Source organism: Centropristis striata, chromosome 18 (genome assembly GCF_030273125.1).
Source record: "Centropristis striata isolate RG_2023a ecotype Rhode Island chromosome 18, C.striata_1.0, whole genome shotgun sequence".
NCBI lineage: Eukaryota > Metazoa > Chordata > Actinopteri > Perciformes > Serranidae > Centropristis > Centropristis striata.
In genome coordinates, this window is record NC_081534.1 from 11,414,555 (window position 1) to 11,432,277 (window position 17,723).

Sequence of the window (17,723 nt, forward strand, 5' to 3'; positions counted from 1 at the left end):
ACAGAGACAAATCTCTGCAGATGTGTCAATAGGGTGTGTGAGTTTGAGATATCGAGTGACAGAGAGAGAGAAAAACAAGGTGGAAGGATGGATTTTGTGCAACTGCCTTTTGTGCAACTGAAATTGTGCGACTGCCTCCTCCTCAAGGGAAGTTTGGACCAGATTCAGGACATATCATCAGAGTTGATATTTGATCTTTGATCTCATATGTTCTGGTACCATGTAGAGTACACTTGTTCAAACAGGGACTATTTCTCACAGACGTTCCATGACAAGCCCAAGAAGTTCAGTAACAAAGCCTTACTCTGGTTCAGTTTAGGCAGACCATTCCTCCCAATCACACCCCTCCAGGTTTCTCACCTTCTAGTATTTTATTAATAATTCAGTGAGATGAAGGTGTTAAAAAAAGAGCTTCATATATTTTTCTAGGGCTACACGGTGGTGTAGTGGTTAGCGCTCTCGCCTCACAGCTAGAGGGTCGCCGGTTCACCTCCTGCCTGAGGCTCTTCTGTGTGGAGTTTACATGTTCTCCCCGTGTCAGCGTGGGTTCTGTGAATGAGAGTGTGATTGTCTGTCTCTATGTGTACCCCCGCCTCTCGCCCAATGACAGCTGGGATCGGCTCCAGCCCCGCTCGGCTAATGGATATATTTGTCTATTAATTTTGAACCATCTTAGAAACAAAATATTTTTTTCTTGGATTCTGTGATTCAAGACAGATTTATCCATGTAAGCCATGTCATTTCCCTAATTGACCCTATTCAAATGTGTTGATTTTTAGCTACCCTGCCATATTTGGTAGAACATCTATAGACCAAGCTTGAAAAAAGGTTGTTTTCTTTTTCTTTTTCTTTTTTATTGAGGTTCCATTAAGTTTTGCTGTAACAACGAAATGTTCAAATGCAGTGGGCAGGACTCTTGCTACAAAAATGTTATATTATCTGAATGCTTTGTGCTGTTGCAGCCACATTTAGTGGAGATATCATATCTTAGTGGCCATGACAAATTTTGGCAAATACGTGGCACCGAAGCAGCACCATCTAACTATAATGGAATCAGTGTGTATGTGTGTGTATGTATAATTGTCCTAAGCATAAGGTGTTCATGTCATCTAATTGACTTCACAGTGTTTGCTGAGGACCCAATTGAGTGCAGTATGGAGTGTGAAGTCGATCATATGAGCAAGCAGCTATACTACTATCCTCGACATTCCTCTACTGGCTGACATGCTTCCACAGGCACTCATATCAATTACAAACAATGTTTTTTCTTTTTACTTCCCCCCTATTATTACTGCAACTATTAATTTCTTTCTTTTATGACCTTTTTCATTTTTGATTGTTATATGGTGGTGATTATTATAATGGTTACATAGAAAAATGTTTAAAAAACAAGAATAAAATAGAAATAATGGTTTATTTACTATTTACCTGCAATTTTTTATTTTTTCTCTTCTTCCACGCATACACATACAATACATACATGTGTATATACAAGCATGTTATAGATTTTCTCAGAAATATTCAGTTATTAAAATTACTTCAATCACTCTTAATGTATTATTTTATTGTTGTAAATTTACATATTATTATTATTATTATTACTTTTGTGTGATAGCTTGGCATCAAATAGGCAATGTAGGCAAATAGTCATGATATTAGTAGGATAATATCATACATATTGCACGTTCAACAGTAATTGATGCCTTTGGCAAACCACCCTACCTTTGACAGTATGCTCCGTACTTGTAGTGTATGATACAATCTATTCATGTAATAATTTACACATTCATTGTGAATTATATATTGATATATATTGATATTTGATATGCTGTATAAAAATGTGCACGTCCAAAACAAAGAAAACATTTATTGTAAGGAAAACTCCATGATTCCAAAACTTAAATAGAGCCATTGCCTTATACAGTTAAAAGACATTGGATATTTGGTCAGTTAATTCAAACTAGTTTTGTGTGGACAAATTTTGTTAAAAAGATAAAATATTGTTCCAGAGTATTACAGTTTCAAAATTAAATATGTTAGGCTGACCTTTATGGGAAGATTGCAACAATTAACAAGACACAAAATATTTAAATTTGACACTATGGTAGAGGCATTTCAACACTGTCTTTATTTGTAATACTTTTAATCTAAGCAATATTTTAATGACGCAGGAGAGGCCCAGTCATATGGGCCAAGACAGCCAGTCTTTTAAATTCCTGCATGTTACATTTACTCTCCATGCCAAATATAAGTTGTTAACCCTTATTATTGATCGTGAGTAAAGATATTAAACTTTGTGACAACCTTAATCATGAATATTAACAAATTAATTTTCCAATTCAGCTTTATAAACAACACATCAAAGGAGCTTTGAGTTAGAAATATCCCCTTGAAATATTTTTCCTGAGATGATCATTTTAAAAGCTGCCCTGAACCAGCTGTAAAAGAAAGCATAAATGAACGGATTGAGCATCGAGTTTGACAGTGTTATCCAGTTAAGTGTTTCAATCGCAGAGAGTGGCACTGAACCCCTGATAAAAGAAAGAAATGTCAATGAAAAAAAGAAAGGAGTCCAACATAAGAGAAACGCTCCCATAACTATAGCCAGAGTCTTGGTGGCCTTTCTCTCCATCTTACTGACAACTGCTCCAGACTTTGTGCTCTGACAGGTCGTGTTGTGGATGCTAAATGCCTGTTTTCGTGCAACAATGAAAATTTTTAGGTAGATAGTAAGCATTACAATGACTGGGATATAAAAGCAGAAAACGCATGACATAACGGTTTCTAATACAGCATCAATTAAACAACCTTTTCCACATTTTCCTCGATAAAAACTTGCTACCATGACGCTGATTCCAACAACAGCAGCAATTGCCCAGCTCAGCAGGATCATAATCCCACTAACACGATCATTTATCTTAGTTTTATATATGAGAGGCTGACATATTGCATAATATCTATCAATAGAAATACAGCACAAGTTCAAAATTGAAGTTGTGCTCAGTGTGACATCAATGCTTCCTCGTACTTTACAAAATAAAGCGGCATTGTATCGACAAAAGGTTACAGTGAATGCCATGCTGAATGGGCACACTAAAACTCCAACAAACAAGTCAGCCACAGCCAGAGAGAGAATAAGGTAGTTAGTAGGAGTGTGGAGCTGTTTGAAATAAATGACAGAGATTATTACAAGAAGGTTTCCACACACTGTGGCAAAAGACAATAAACCAAGAAAAATATATAATAATACGCATATAATGGAGGGGTTGCTTGTAAATACATATCTTGTATTATCTGATACATAGCAGGGATGTGTGTCAATAACACTGTAAGTCCCGTTGACAGTCATTTCTTCTTTGATGCTTCTAGAATCCTAAAATTCGATTTTCAACATTAATAGATTACATTGAGAAAACTGTTTAAACATTAAATACTTTTTCATCAGTGTGATTAAGAATCAGAGATACTAAGTTAAAACAACAACACAACAGTTAATTAAGTTTTTACCGTATGCCTCGGGTTAGCTGGCACATCAGAGATGATGTGTGTCCTCTGTGCCACGTTGCAGAACCTTTGGACGTGATATTAAAATAATTAATCCCCGCCTAATTACCATATTTACACGTTATCTTGCCCAATTAAACTGGATACACTACATTCTGTTCACATGTGACATAATAGCCCAACACACAAACAGTGTTTGTTTGAACTTGAGCCTATTTAAACAATTTACAAAAGTAACTTCTTCCTTTTTTAAGAATTTGTTTGTTGGGATTTTTAGATGAAAATAAGTCCAGGATTCATGGATAGGTTAGGAAAAAGGTCTTAAAGTTTAGATATAATATGGATGATTCATTATCTGACTAAATGTCAAGTATGAATTATGTTGTTTAATAATGGCCCAAAAAGTGTTGTGATGTAAAGTGATGCTGACCTTGGATTTTTCAGATATAAAACGTCATCACTTTTTCCTATTAAACTTTTTTCTTTTTAATTGATCCGATCCCAGGTCACAGTGACCCTGACCTATTGCCACAAAAATATAATCAGATCATTCTTCGTTGGATCAAGGGTTAGGCTTATCTGTCTCGCCGACTGTCTAAGGCGGAGCGAAATTATGACGTCGCCAACAGAGAACTGCTCGCAGTCAAGGTGGCTCTGGAAGAATGGCGGCATTGGTTAGAGGGGGCCAGCCAGCCGTTCATGGTGTGAACGGACCACAAGAACCTGGAGTACATACGTCAAGCTAAGAGACTTAATTTACGCCAGGCCAGGTGGAGGCTGTTTTTTAACCGTTTCTCTTTTTCTCTCTCTTACAGGCCGGGGTCCCGGAACGTTAAGCCAGACGTCCTATCTCGACTCTTTGACCCCGAGCCTGTAGCCAAGGAGCCTGAACCCATCCTCCCACTGTCCTGTGTGGTTGGAGCGGTAACTTGGCAAATAGAAAAAGCAGTTAAGTTGGCCAACGGTGTAGCTCCACCACCTAGTGGGTGCCCTGAAAACAAGCTTTTTTTCCCAGTTAATCTGCGCCCACAGGTGATCCATTGGGCTCACACCTCGCCGCTTTTCTGTCATCCGGGAGTCAGGCGGACCATGTTCGCCATCTCCCGGAGGTTCTGGTGGCCGTCTATGGAGCCGGAGGTTCGGGAGTACGTCGAAGCCTGCTCGGTCTGCGCCCGCAATAAGTCCTCCACTGGATCACGCATGGGTCTGCTGCAACCACTTCCCATCCCCTCCCGCCCATGGTCAGAAATATCCCTGGATTTCGTCACGGGGCTCCCGGTCTCTCAAGGTAACACCACAGTCCTGACTGTGGTGGATCGTTTTTCTAAAATGGTTAGGTTTATTGCATTGCCCAAACTCCCATCAGCCAAGGAAACTGCTGAAATCATGTTGACTCACGTTTTCAAGATCCATGGTTTTCCAAGGGACATTGTTTCTGACCGGGGGCCCCAGTTCGTCTCCAGATTTTGGAGGGACTTCTGTAAGCTAATCGGAGCCAGGGCCAGCTTGACGTCGGGATATCATCCAGAGGCTAACGGCCAGACCGAGCAGCTTAACCAGCAACTAGAGACCGGCCTCCGGTGTCTTGTGTCACAGAACCCTGCTACATGGAGCAAACACCTGGTCTGGGTTGAGTATGCGCACAACACACTTCCTACATCTGCCACAGGATTCACCTGTGTTGAAACTTGGACACAATTGAGTGTTCCAACAGGACAGTGACCCTAAACACACGTCAAAGCTGGTTGTGGAATGGATAAAGCAGAGTAAAATTAAGCTTTTGGAATGGCCTTCTCAGTCCTGACCTCAAACCTATTGAAAATCTGTGAACTATGCTTAAAAGTCGAGTCAGGGCCAGAAAAAATAACAAATGTCGTTGAACTCTACCAATTCTGCCAAGAACAGTGGTTAAATATCCTACCAGAAGCTGGTTGATGGCTACTAAAAGGTCCTGCTTAAGGTGAAACGTGCTTAGTGACATTCAACTAAATATGTATAATTTTGGAAATTAGGACCTAAAACTAAATTATTTTTTTCCCAATAAAGATGTATGTTATACAATCACTCTGCCTCATAAAAAGAAAAATTCAAATAAAGCCCAATATTGCCATGACATTCATGTCCAATATGAGTGTATGTACACTTCAGACAACAACTGTATATTTCTATTTTAGCCTCGCAACACAACAGCGATGATGGTGTGCAAGGTTTTCTTGAAACCCACAAAATTAGTTTTCATAATTCGTAAGTATGTTTTTTTTTCTGACAAAAATCTGTACTTGTTGTGTGAGACATATTGGGCCTTCATAATCTTTATCTAGTTTCAGTCAATGACAAATCAAAACCATATGTTTTTGCCTTGCTATTATTGTTTTGTAGCAGATATGCATAGACGAGACCTGACTTCCAGCTAAGATAAAGAGCAGCAACAGAAGATACAATAAGCTAAGCTATCAAAAAAAGAAGCAGTTCTGAGTATACTAGTATTCTTAAACCTAGATCCTATTTTTCACTATTTTTTCCTAAGGCCAGTCTAAGGCAAAACAAGCACTTTTAGTAGATATACACCAAAAGTGCGCAGTTTCCCCTTGCGATTACTTTGCAGCTTGAGTCACAGTGCTGTTGCTCAACACTGGACTAAAATTTAAAAAAATGCTGCGAGCATTAGTCATTTATTTATGAAAACATTACAAAAAATAAATAAATAATGAGGTCCAGGTGGAAAAAAAGTTCCCTTTTAATTGCTGCAAAAGGTGTTTCTACAAGGTATTAAAAAGTTGATGAATACTTAATAAAAGTTTATGACCCAAATGGCTTTTTATAAAAGATAACTTAAACGTATGAATGGTTATGGGAGAATAAACACATCCACACACATCATAAGATGCATCATTACTTTTCTTTGTTTTTAAGCTACTTTGAATGCCACTCCCTTGAGCCTAATATGCTAATGAGCTCAGAGCAATAAATCCTCATAAAAGAAGCTGAAAACCTCTATACAGAAACTGATACTGCTATGTTTTATTTTCTTGATTTAAGGCATGTTATTTCAAATGTTACCTGAGTATTGATAATCATTTATGCATGGAACCTGAATTCTCTCTTAAGAGGTCTGATGATCTCTGTAATGATTCAGCAAATGTATCTGATATAACAACAGTCACCAGGTCATATTTATTGTGTATTTTTGTTGGCTCTCTATCTGTCCTTATAATGTGTGGAAATCTTCTTGTAATAATCTCCATCATTTACTTCAAACAGCTCCACACTCCTACAAACTACCTCATCCTCTCTCTGGCTGTGGCTGACCTGCTTGTTGGGATTGTAGTTATGCCTTTCAGCATAATACTGACTGTAACTTCATGTTGGTATCTTGAAGATTTACTCTGTAAGATACGAGGCAGCTTTGATATATTTCTGGGTGTATCTTCTATTTTGAACTTGTGTTCTATCTCTGTTGACAGATATTACGCAGTGTGTCAGCCTCTGAGCTATAGAACTAAAATGAATGTCGGTGTTATTGTTGTCATGATCCTGTTGAGCTGGACTGTTTCTGCACTACTTGGAATTGGCATCACATTACAGGGATTGAATGAAGGGCAATCAAATCGGTGTGTTTTATTTCAACATACAAGTTCAGTAATCAAGGGAACTTTTTTTGCTTTTTATCTCCCAGCTATCATAATGTTCTCCATCTATCTAAAGATTTTCATTGTGGCACAGAGACAGGCACGCAGCATCCAGAACACAACCTGTCAGAGAAAAAGTAAGAGGGAAAGAAAGGCCACCAAAACTCTGGCTGTTGTTATTGGAGTATTCCTCATCTGTTGGACTCCTTTCATCCTTTGTATCACTTTTTACCCTTTGAGTAATTACACAATACCAGTTCCTTTGATTGAAACATTTAAATGGCTTGGATGGTCCAACTCAATGCTCAACCCATTTGTCTATGGTTTCTTTTACAGCTGGTTTCGATCATCTTTGAGAATAATCATTTCTGGGAAAATATTTCAAGGTGATTTTACTAATTCTAAGCTCTTTTGACTAATTATTAAAGTGCTGCAATTTCACTAATGCTGTAGTTTGACACTGAAGATTAGCATCTTTTTCTCTGCATGTCATAGATTTACCTGTATGTACAACAGATACTTATGAGCATACATTAGACATTTGTATATGTGCATGTTTATTCATATAAAGTGCAATTAATAACAAAACAATTAAAATTGTTTTACCGAAATACATATACAATCAGGCATTATTATATACAGAAAGGCACCATTTGCAAAAACACAACATGGATGTCAAAGTAAACTATTTACAAGTGTGCAATCAAAGTTCAAAGTTGATCACTAATTTTCAGTTGCACCAGTGAAGCTGTGATACACCTTGTGACAGTTCCTGTCCACAATGACACACAGCGGCACTTTGCATGCCTCACATATGAAGGGAGCGCACTTTGCACACAGCTTGCACTTCCTGCGCACCTGTGTGACTTTTTTGAGCCAGATGACAACCCAACAACATTAAAAAGCCAATTTCATAAGAAGATGCCAAAAGTTCAATGTATGTGAAAACACACATTAAGACTTAAAAGCCACATCTTAGCCACATCCAGCCGTCTTTTGCTGTGATTGGTTGCAGGTGGTTTTTTCGCTCGCTCCTGTTAATTTGAAGAAGTGGAGAGGCCTTCTGTTGTGATCTCCGGTTGTTGTAGTGAACCTTATGTTCACTTATCAAAGTATTGAGGTACAGAGCAGTCGGTCATGTGGCTGCAGGACTTGTGTCTCTGAAGAAAGATCTCTGTAGGAGGCCTCCAACCTGAGGAGCAGGAGAGAAAAAGGGAGGGTCTCGTCTCTGGAGGATCCAGACCTGTGTCCCTTTGCAGATCCAGTTGAGAAAAGAAAGTAGAGGAAGTGAGACTTTTGGGTCTATTAGGGTCTACAAACATTTGTGACACACACACCTGTGGCCCCTAGATATCCCCCTTTGGTCACATAATTTATCTTTGTTATCTTTCGTGTTAATGAAAAGAAAAAGGGTTCACAGTTGACAGGGTTCATTTTTCAGTTCATTTAGTTTGTAATGTCTGGGCAGTTCATTCTATCTATCTACCTTAGCTAAGCAAGAAGTTAGTAGTTAAAAACACAATCCAGTACAAACAAGAAGTTGGTCCAAGTGTAGATGCAAAAATAGACAGTGGTGTGTAAGTCCAATCAGAAATTAGGCTTTTATTCAACTAGTAGGACCATTACTAAGTTGATTTTTTTTTTTAAATGCTGCTGTTGCTAACAAACCCAAGTTTGCCTTATTTACTGCAGAAGAAACAGAAGAAGAAAGGAACTGAATCAGTATTTGGTTTGCTGTCAGTGTGTGACAGGGTGTGAGTAGTGCCCTCTGGAGCTCTTGTGACTTCTCTGTACTCGTGGCTCAGGGCTGTAATGCTCCATGTGGCCAGAGGTAGAGATGCAGTCGGAGGTGATGTCAAATTGATTATGAGCATGTTGTGAGCCCTGGTCAGAGATGCTGAGGTCATCATCTGAATAGTTCACTGGCAGCTCATAATTTTGGGCCAATATTTCCGAGTAGGCTTCCTACAGCTTCGCTTGCGAAAATGCTTGTCTCAGCACAGTTGGTGGACAATGCGGTTCGCTGACTGTCTCTGTGAGGCCTTTTGTCACCCCCCTTTTTCCTGATGAGAGGGTGGGAGTTTGAAGCACGGGAGCTGTTACACACTGCAGTGTTTCAGCTAGCAGGCACTTTACCTTCAGCATAGAGGGGCTACTGTGATGTGCCGTGAGTACAATGTACACATGGGTGGAAGTTCTGCAAGAATAAGGCCATAAAGTTGCAGTCTTTCTCTAAACCTGGTGCATTCTTGACCTGAAAGTACACCTGCCTTAAACACTTGTAATAATCCCTGGGATTCTCACGACGGGAATGTTTAATTTGGAGGGCTGCAATCAAGGATGTAAAGTCATTAATCGTAGAAGAGAATTCTTCTATTGATGCCTGACGGAAGTTGATGTAGTCATCCCTGACACTAGGAGGCCACATATGACAGAGGAGTCATATGACAGAGGAGAAGTCGGACCTAAAGTCTCCAATAGAGATGTTGAAACTTCTGTCAGCGAGATATGATGTAAACCAGTCTAACGCTATGCCTGATATGCCCACACAATCCTGTAATCTCTTAATGAGGATATGATGATCTCCTGTGTCAAACGTGAGGTCTGAGGTCAAGTAGAACCAACACTGAGCAGTCACTTGCATTGGAGGACATTAAAATGTTGTTTGAAACTCTCAGAAGAGCTGTTTCAGCGGAGTGTTGTTTTCAGACAACCTGATTGAAATGTATCATAAAATATTGTACCTTTCCAAGAAGTCAATTAATTGATTAGCCACAACCTTTTCTAAAAAAAAATTTATAAAATTGGGAGTTAGATATAGGTCTAAAATTGCTGGGCAGGGACATTAGAACCTAAAACCAAATTATTTTTTTCCCAATAGAGATGTATGTTATACAATCACTCTGCCTCATAAAAAGAACAATTTTTCCTCAGGGGAAATTTTGTAAGGGCCACGGGGGCTACTGCCGGTGTGTGTACACTATGATGAGACTCTTCAGAGATTTCAAACTATGCCCTTTAACCTCAAAATGTGTGTGTGTGTATGTGTGTAGCGAAAATCGCATGAAGTTACCTGTGTGTGTGTGTGTGTGTGTAGCGAAAATCTCATAAAGTTACCTGTGTGTGTGTGTGTGTGTGTGTGTGTGTGTAATTAAAATAACATAAAGTTACCTGTGTGTGTGTGTGTGCGCGCTCGTGTGCGCGTGTGTGTTTGAAGCATGTGTATGCATGTGTGAGGAGTGTGAGCGCTTACGCGCATGTGTGTGTGTGTGTATCTGTAACTGTAATCACATCAAAGATCAAAGGCAATCAGATCAAAGCAATCAACAGAATTAACTGCACCTGACAGTGACAGCAGCCAGAGGTGGACAGAGGTCCAGAGGTGGACTGGAATTTCTGGCCTCGAACAGAAAGCATTTTTGGCAAAACCATAATACCTATCATTGATCCGACTTCACTTTGAGCGTCCTGAGTTCTTCCTGAACCTCTACATATGTTTTTTTTAAAGAAAAATGAAAAAATAGCTTTGTTAGAGCGATCTAAAAAAACAGTTAAATCTCACTTTTTCCGAAATCTTCCTGCGTTTTTAATATGGGACCCAATGAGGCTGTTGGTGGTTTTGGTGGCGCATCTTTGCGTCGTACGCCCAAACTATAACTCTGACAGCTTTACCAGAGGATTGTGAGTCAGAAGACAAATTTTCCTACATTTCTATGTATAAATTATTTCTGTAGAGTGGAATTTGCGGCCTGGAGCGCAGTTTTCAAATTTCTTTTATGACAGTTTTACCTCTCCCTCTACACTCTGAGCGATGACATCACACACTCTGACACGAACATTCCGTGCAATACACACCCATTATAATCTCAGAATTTCTCCAAAAATGATCATGGTCATTGAACAGGGATTGATAAAAAACTATATGACCTATCGAAACGTGGATTAATACACCGATACACAAGACTTGTGTCTACTGTTTAAAGTTTAAATAGAGTCTCTAGGTGAAATTATACCGGAGAAGTAGATATTTAAAAATCTCCAATTATTGTTCTTTTTCGCTCATTTTTTGTCAGCCGTCCCATTCATTTCAATGCAAAATTTTGAGCAGTTTTTCGCGACTTACGTCGCGAAAAATTCGTATTCTGTAGTGAAAAGTAATAGCACACCGATCCTGATCAAACCGCACGTTTTGATATATAATTTGTCCTGCAACTCTTTAAGTTGTAGGACTAGTAGCAGGACGAAAAGCGTCCGAAAGAGGAATAAGAAAAAATCCACAGTATAACAGTAGTGCTCGGGGCTTCGCCCCATACAGCAATAGCTGTAGGGACCAGTGCTCGGTCCGATTGCCCCGATAAAGCCCAATATTGCCATGACATTCATGTCCAATATGAGTGTATGTAAACTTCAGACAACAACTGTATATTTCTATTTTAGCCCCGCAACACAATAGCGATGATGGTGTGCAAGGTTTTCTTGAAACCCACAAAATTAGTTTTCATAATTCGTAAGTACGTTTTTTCTTCTGACAAAAATTTGTACTTGTTGTGAGACATATTTAAGTTTAAGTCATTAGAAAAAAAGGCATACAAGTACTTTTTTTTTGGCCTTCATAATCTTTATCTAGTTTCAGTCAATGACACAAAACCTTATGTTTTTGTCTTGCTATTATTGTTTTGTAGCAGGTATGCATAGACAAGACCTGACTTCCAGCTAAGATAAAGAGCAGCAACAGATGATACAATGAGCTAAGCTATCAAAAAAGAAGCAGTTCTGAGTATACTAGTATTCTTAAACCTAGGTCCTATTTTTCACTATTTTTTCCTAAGGCCAGTCTAAGGCAAAACAAGCACTTTTAGTAGATATACACTAAAAGTGTGCAGTTTCCCCTTGCGATTACTTTGCAGCTTGAGTCACAGTGCTGTTGCTCAACACTGGACTAAAATTTAAAAAAATGCTGCGAGCATTAGTCATTTATGCATAAAAACATTACAAAAAATAAATAAATAATGAGGTCCATGTGGAAAAAAAGTTACCTTTTAATTGCTGCAAAAGGTGTTTCTACGAGGTATTAAAAAGTTGATGAATACTTAATAATAGTTTATGACCCAAATGGCTTTTTATAAAAGATAACTTAAACGTATGAATGGTTATGGGAGAATAAACACATCCACACACATCATAAGATGCATCATTACTTTTCTTTGTTTTTAAGCTACTTTGAATGCCACTCCCTTGAGCCTAATATGCTAATGAGCTCAGAGCAATAAATCCTCTGTCAAAATAATGCTCAGCAGCACAAAGACCAGGGACCCCTATCTGTGCAGATGGATGGACAGTAATGCATAGTTGGGTTGAGAAACATAAAAGAAGCTGAAAACCTCTATACAGAAACTGATACTGCTGTGTTTTATTTTCTTGATTTAAGGCATGTTATTTCAAATGTTACCTGAGTATTGATAATCATTTATGCATGGAACCTGAATTCTCTCTTAAGAGGTCTGATGATCTCTGTAATGATTCAGCAAATGTATCTGATATAACAACAGTCACCAGGTCATATTTATTGTGTATTTTTGTTGGCTCTCTATCTGTCCTTATAATGTGTGGAAATCTTCTTGTAATAATCTCCATCATTTACTTCAAACAGCTCCACACTCCTACAAACTACCTCATCCTCTCTCTGGCTGTGGCTGACCTGCTTGTTGGGATTGTAGTTATGCCTTTCAGCATAATACTGACTGTAACTTCATGTTGGTATCTTGAAGATTTACTCTGTAAGATACGAGGCAGCTTTGATATATTTCTGGGTGTATCTTCTATTTTGAACTTGTGTTCTATCTCTGTTGACAGATATTACGCAGTGTGTCAGCCTCTGAGCTATAGAACTAAAATGAATGTCGGTGTTATTGTTGTCATGATCCTGTTGAGCTGGACTGTTTCTGCACTACTTGGAATTGGCATCACATTACAGGGATTGAATGAAGGGCAATCAAATCGGTGTGTTTTATTTCAACATACAAGTTCAGTAATCAAGGGAACTTTTTTTGCTTTTTATCTCCCAGCTATCATAATGTTCTCCATCTATCTAAAGATTTTCATTGTGGCACAGAGACAGGCACGCAGCATCCAGAACACAACCTGTCAGAGAAAAAGTAAGAGGGAAAGAAAGGCCACCAAAACTCTGGCTGTTGTTATTGGAGTATTCCTCATCTGTTGGACTCCTTTTTTCCTTTGTATCACTTTTTACCCTTTGAGTAATTACACAATACCAGTTCCTTTGATTGAAACATTTAAATGGCTTGGATGGTCCAACTCAATGCTCAACCCATTTGTCTATGGTTTCTTTTACAGCTGGTTTCGATCATCTTTGAGAATAATCATTTCTGGGAAAATATTTCAAGGTGATTTTACTAATTCTAAGCTCTTTTGACTAATTATTAAAGTGCTGCAATTTCACTAATGCTGTAGTTTGACACTGAAGATTAGCATATTTTTCTCTGCATGTCATAGATTTACCTGTATGTACAACAGATACTTATAAGCATACATTAGACATTTGTATATGTGCATGTTTATTCATATAAAGTGCAATTAATAACAAAACAATTAAAATTGTTTTACTGTGTTGAAACTTCAGAACAGATGAACACAAATTAAATAATTTTTTAAAAATCGAAATACATATACAATCAGGCATTATTATATACAGAAAGGCACCATTTGCAAAAACACAACATGGATGTCAAAGTAAACTATTTACAAGTGTGCAATCAAAGTTCGAGTTGATCACTAATTTTCAGTTGCACCAGTGAAGCTGTGATACACCTTGTGACAGTTCCTGTCCACAATGACACACAGTGGCACTTTGCATGCCTCACATATGAAGGGAGCGCACTTTGCACACAGCTTGCACTTCCTGCACACCTGTGTGACTTTTTTGAGCCAGATGACAACCCAACAACATTAAAAAGGCAATTTCATAAGAAGATGCCAAAAGTACAATGTATGTGAAAACACACATTCATACTTAAAAGCCACATCTTAGCCACATCCAGCCGTCTTTTGCTGTGATTGGTTGCAGGTGTTTTTTTCGCTCGCTCCTGTTAATTTGAAGAAGTGGAGAGGCCTTCTGTTGTGGTCTCTGGTTGTTGTAGTGAACCTTATGTTCACTTATCAAAGTATTGAGGTACAGAGCAGTCGGTCATGTGGCTGCAGGACTTGTGTCTCTGAAGAAAGATCTCTGTAGGAGGCCTCCAACCTGAGGAGCAGGAGGAGAGTAAAAGGGAGGGTCTCGTCTCTGGAGGATCCAGACCTGTGTCCCCTTGCAGATCCAGTTGAGAAGAGAAAGTAGAGGAAGTGAGACTTTTGGGTCTATTAGGGTCTACAAACATTTGTGACACACACACCTGTGGCCCCTAGATATCCCCCTTTGGTCACAGAATTTATCTTTGTTATCTTGCGAGCTAATGAAAAGAAAAAGGTTCACAGTTGACAGGATTCATTTGTCAGTTCATTCAGTTTGTAATGTCTGGGCAGTTCATTCTATCTATCTACCTTAGCTAAGCAAGAAGTTAGTAGTGTAGATGCAAAAATAGACAGTGGTGTGTAAGTCCAATCAGAAATTAGGCTTTTACTCAACTAGTAGGACCATTACTAAGCTATTTTTTTTTTTTTAAATGCTGCTGTTGCTAACAAACCCAAGTTTGCCTTATTAACTGCAGAAGAAAGAGAAGAAGAAAGGAACTGAATCAGTATTTGGTTTGCTGTCAGTGTGTGACAGGATGTGAGTAGTGCCCTCTGGAGCTCTTGTGACTTCTCTGTACTCGTGGCTCAGGGCTGTAACGCTCCATGTGGCCACAGGTAGAGATGCAGTCGGAGGTGCTGTCAAATTGATTATGAGCATGTTGTGAACCCTGGTCAGAGATGCTGAGGTCATCATGTGAATAGTTCACTGGCAGCTCATAATTTTGGGCCAATATTTCCGAGTAGGGCTTCCTACAGCTTCGCTTGCGAAAATGCTTGTCTCAGCACAGTTGGTGGACAATTCGGTTCGCTGACTGTCTCTGTGAGGCCTTTTGTCACCCCCTTTTTCCTGATGAGAGGGTGGAAGTTCTGCAAGAATAAGGCCATAAAGTTGCAGTCTTTCTCTAAACCTGGTGCATTCTTGACCTGAAAGTACACCTGCCTTAAACACTTGTAATAATCCCTGGGATTCTCACGACGGGAATGTTTAATTTGGAGGGCTGCAATCAAGGATGTAAAGTCATTAATAGTAGAAGAGAATTCTTCTATTGATGCCTGACGGAAGTTGATGTAGTCATCCCTGACACTAGGAGGCCACATATGACAGAGGAGTCATATGACAGAGGAGAAGTCGGACCTAAAGTCTCCAATAGAGATGTTGAAACTTCTGTCAGCGAGATATGATGTAAACCAGTCTAACGCTATGCCTGATATGCCCACACAATCCTGTAATCTCTTAATGAGGATATGATGATCTCCTGTGTCAAACGTGAGGTCTGAGGTCAAGTAGAACCAACACTGAGCAGTCACTTGCATTGGAGGACATTAAAATGTTGTTTGAAACTCTCAGAAGAGCTGTTTCAGCGGAGTGTTGTTTTCAGACAACCTGATTGAAATGTATCATAAAATATTGTACCTTTCCAAGAAGTCAATTAATTGATTAGCCACAACCTTTTCTAAAAAAATTTTATAAAATTGGGAGTTAGATATAGGTCTAAAATTGCTGGGCAGGGACATTAGAACCTAAAACCAAATTATTTTTTTCCCAATAGAGATGTATGTTATACAATCACTCTGCCTCATAAAAAGAACAATTCAAACTAGAAAATTTCCTCTGGGGAAATTTTGAAAGGGCCACGGGGGCTACTGCCGGTGTGTGTACACTATGATGAGACTCTTCAGAGATTTCAAACTATGCCCTTTAACCTCAAAATGTGTGTGTGTGTGTGTGTATGTGTGTAGCGAAAATCGCATGAAGTTACCTGTGTGTGTGTGTGTGTGTGTGTGTGTAGCGAAAATCTCATAAAGTTACCTGTGTGTGTGTGTGTGTGTGTGTGTGTGTGTGTGTGTGTGTAATTAAAATAACATAAAGTTACCTGTGTGTGTGTGTGTGCGCGCTCGTGTGCGCGTGTGTGTTTGAAGCATGTGTATGCATGTGTGAGGAGTGTGAGCGCTTATGCGCATGTGTGTGTGTGTGTATCTGTAACTGTAATCACATCAAAGATCAAAGGCAATCAGATCAAAGCAATCAACAGAATTAACTGCACCTGACAGTGACAGCAGCCAGAGGTGGACAGAGGTCCAGAGGTGGACTGGAATTTCTGGCCTCGAACAGAAAGCATTTTTGGCAAAACCATAATACCTATCATTGATCCGACATCACTTTGAGCGTCCTGAGTTCTTCCTGAACCTCTACATATGTTTTTTTTAAAGAAAAATGAAAAAATAGCTTTGTTAGAGCGATCTAAAAAAACAGTTAAATCTCACTTTTTCCGAAATCTTCCTGCGTTTTTAATATGGGACCCAATGAGGCTGTTGGTGGTTTTGGTGGCGCATCTTTGCGTCGTACGCCCAAACTATAACTCTGACAGCTTTACCAGAGGATTGTGAGTGAGAAGACAAATTTTCCTACATTTCTCTGTATAAATTATTTCTGTAGAGTGGAATTTGCGGCCTGGAGCGCAGTTTTCAAATTTCTTTTTTGACAGTTTTACCTCTCCCTCTACACTCTGAGCGATGACATCACACACTCTGACACGAACATTCCGTGCAATACACACCCATTATAATCTCAGAATTTCTCCAAAAATGATCATGGTCATTGAACAGGGATTGATAAAAAACTATATGATCTATCGAAACGTGGATTAATACACCGATACACAAGACTTGTGTCTACTGTTTAAAGTTTAAATAGAGTCTCTAGGTGAAATTATGCCGGAGAAGTAGACATTTAAAAATCTCCAATTATTGTTCTTTTTCGCTCATTTTTTGTCGGCCGTCCCATTCATTTCAATGCAAAATTTTGAGCAGTTTTTCGCGACTTCTGTCGCGAAAAATTCGTATTCTGTAGAGAAAAGTAATAGCACACCGATCCTGATCAAACCGCACGTTTTGATATATAATTTGTCCTGCAACTCTTTAAGTTGTAGGACTAGTAGCAGGACGAAAAGCGTCCGAAAGAGGAATAAGAAAAAATCCACAGTATAACAGTAGTGCTCGGGGCTTCGCCCCATACAGCAATAGCTGTAGGGACCAGTGCTCGGTCCGATTGCCCCGAGGCTAGGGTTGCCAACCGTCCCTTGAAAAATGGAATCGTCCCGTATTTAGAAACAAAAGCACCCGTCCCGTATTGAGGTGAAAAGGGACGCACTTTGTCCCGTATTATTGTGACAGTCAACAAATAGTCAGTAAATGCCAATGAAAATTTAATAACCGGGCGCTTTATATGTAAACTTACGGTAAACTTGTTCCCAGGCCCCGTCCTGCTCTGTGACCAATGAACTGACAGCATATTCACAAACGAGTATGACGATACAGAATACGCTCATCCCATTGGTTGAG

General features: G+C 39.2%; 3 protein-coding genes across 3 annotated transcripts; 2 read left to right on the forward strand and 1 right to left on the reverse strand.

Annotated features, from left to right (window-relative positions):
• Window positions 1-2,359: 2,359 nt before the first annotated feature.
• On the reverse strand, window positions 2,360-3,349 carry LOC131991501 (trace amine-associated receptor 1-like). The gene has a single exon (XM_059356955.1). It carries the CDS (start codon window positions 3,347-3,349, stop codon window positions 2,360-2,362), a length of 990 nt encoding a protein of 329 aa, XP_059212938.1.
• A 768-nt stretch (window positions 3,350-4,117) lies between these two features.
• LOC131991502 (trace amine-associated receptor 1-like) lies at window positions 4,118-7,548 on the forward strand. Its single transcript, XM_059356956.1, has 5 exons — window positions 4,118-4,152; window positions 4,320-4,428; window positions 4,537-4,792; window positions 6,665-6,892; window positions 6,965-7,548. Exons 1-5 carry the CDS (start codon window positions 4,118-4,120, stop codon window positions 7,546-7,548), a joined length of 1,212 nt encoding a protein of 403 aa, XP_059212939.1.
• A 5,058-nt stretch (window positions 7,549-12,606) lies between these two features.
• LOC131991504 (trace amine-associated receptor 1-like) lies at window positions 12,607-14,487 on the forward strand. Its single transcript, XM_059356957.1, has 3 exons — window positions 12,607-12,910; window positions 12,983-13,537; window positions 14,465-14,487. The coding sequence occupies exons 1-3, from the start codon at window positions 12,607-12,609 to the stop codon at window positions 14,485-14,487; spliced, it is 882 nt and encodes a 293-aa protein (XP_059212940.1).
• Window positions 14,488-17,723: the final 3,236 nt, after the last annotated feature.

Excerpts from the sequence above, each read along its gene's own strand:
- LOC131991501 (XM_059356955.1), bottom strand. The coding sequence starts at position 3,349 with ATGACTGTCAACGGGACTTACAGTGTTATTGACACACATCCCTGCTAT.
- LOC131991502 (XM_059356956.1), top strand. The coding sequence starts at position 4,118 with ATGACGTCGCCAACAGAGAACTGCTCGCAGTCAAG. Across the intron at positions 4,153-4,319 it reads GAGAACTGCTCGCAGTCAAG|GCCGGGGTCCCGGAACGTTA; the intron begins GTGGCTCTGGAA and ends TCTCTCTTACAG. Across the intron at positions 6,893-6,964 it reads GTATCTTGAAGATTTACTCT|ACAGATATTACGCAGTGTGT; the intron begins GTAAGATACGAG and ends CTATCTCTGTTG.
- LOC131991504 (XM_059356957.1), top strand. The coding sequence starts at position 12,607 with ATGGAACCTGAATTCTCTCTTAAGAGGTCTGATGATCTCTGTAATGAT. Across the intron at positions 12,911-12,982 it reads GTATCTTGAAGATTTACTCT|ACAGATATTACGCAGTGTGT; the intron begins GTAAGATACGAG and ends CTATCTCTGTTG. Across the intron at positions 13,538-14,464 it reads TTCTGGGAAAATATTTCAAG|ATCCAGTTGAGAAGAGAAAG; the intron begins GTGATTTTACTA and ends GTCCCCTTGCAG.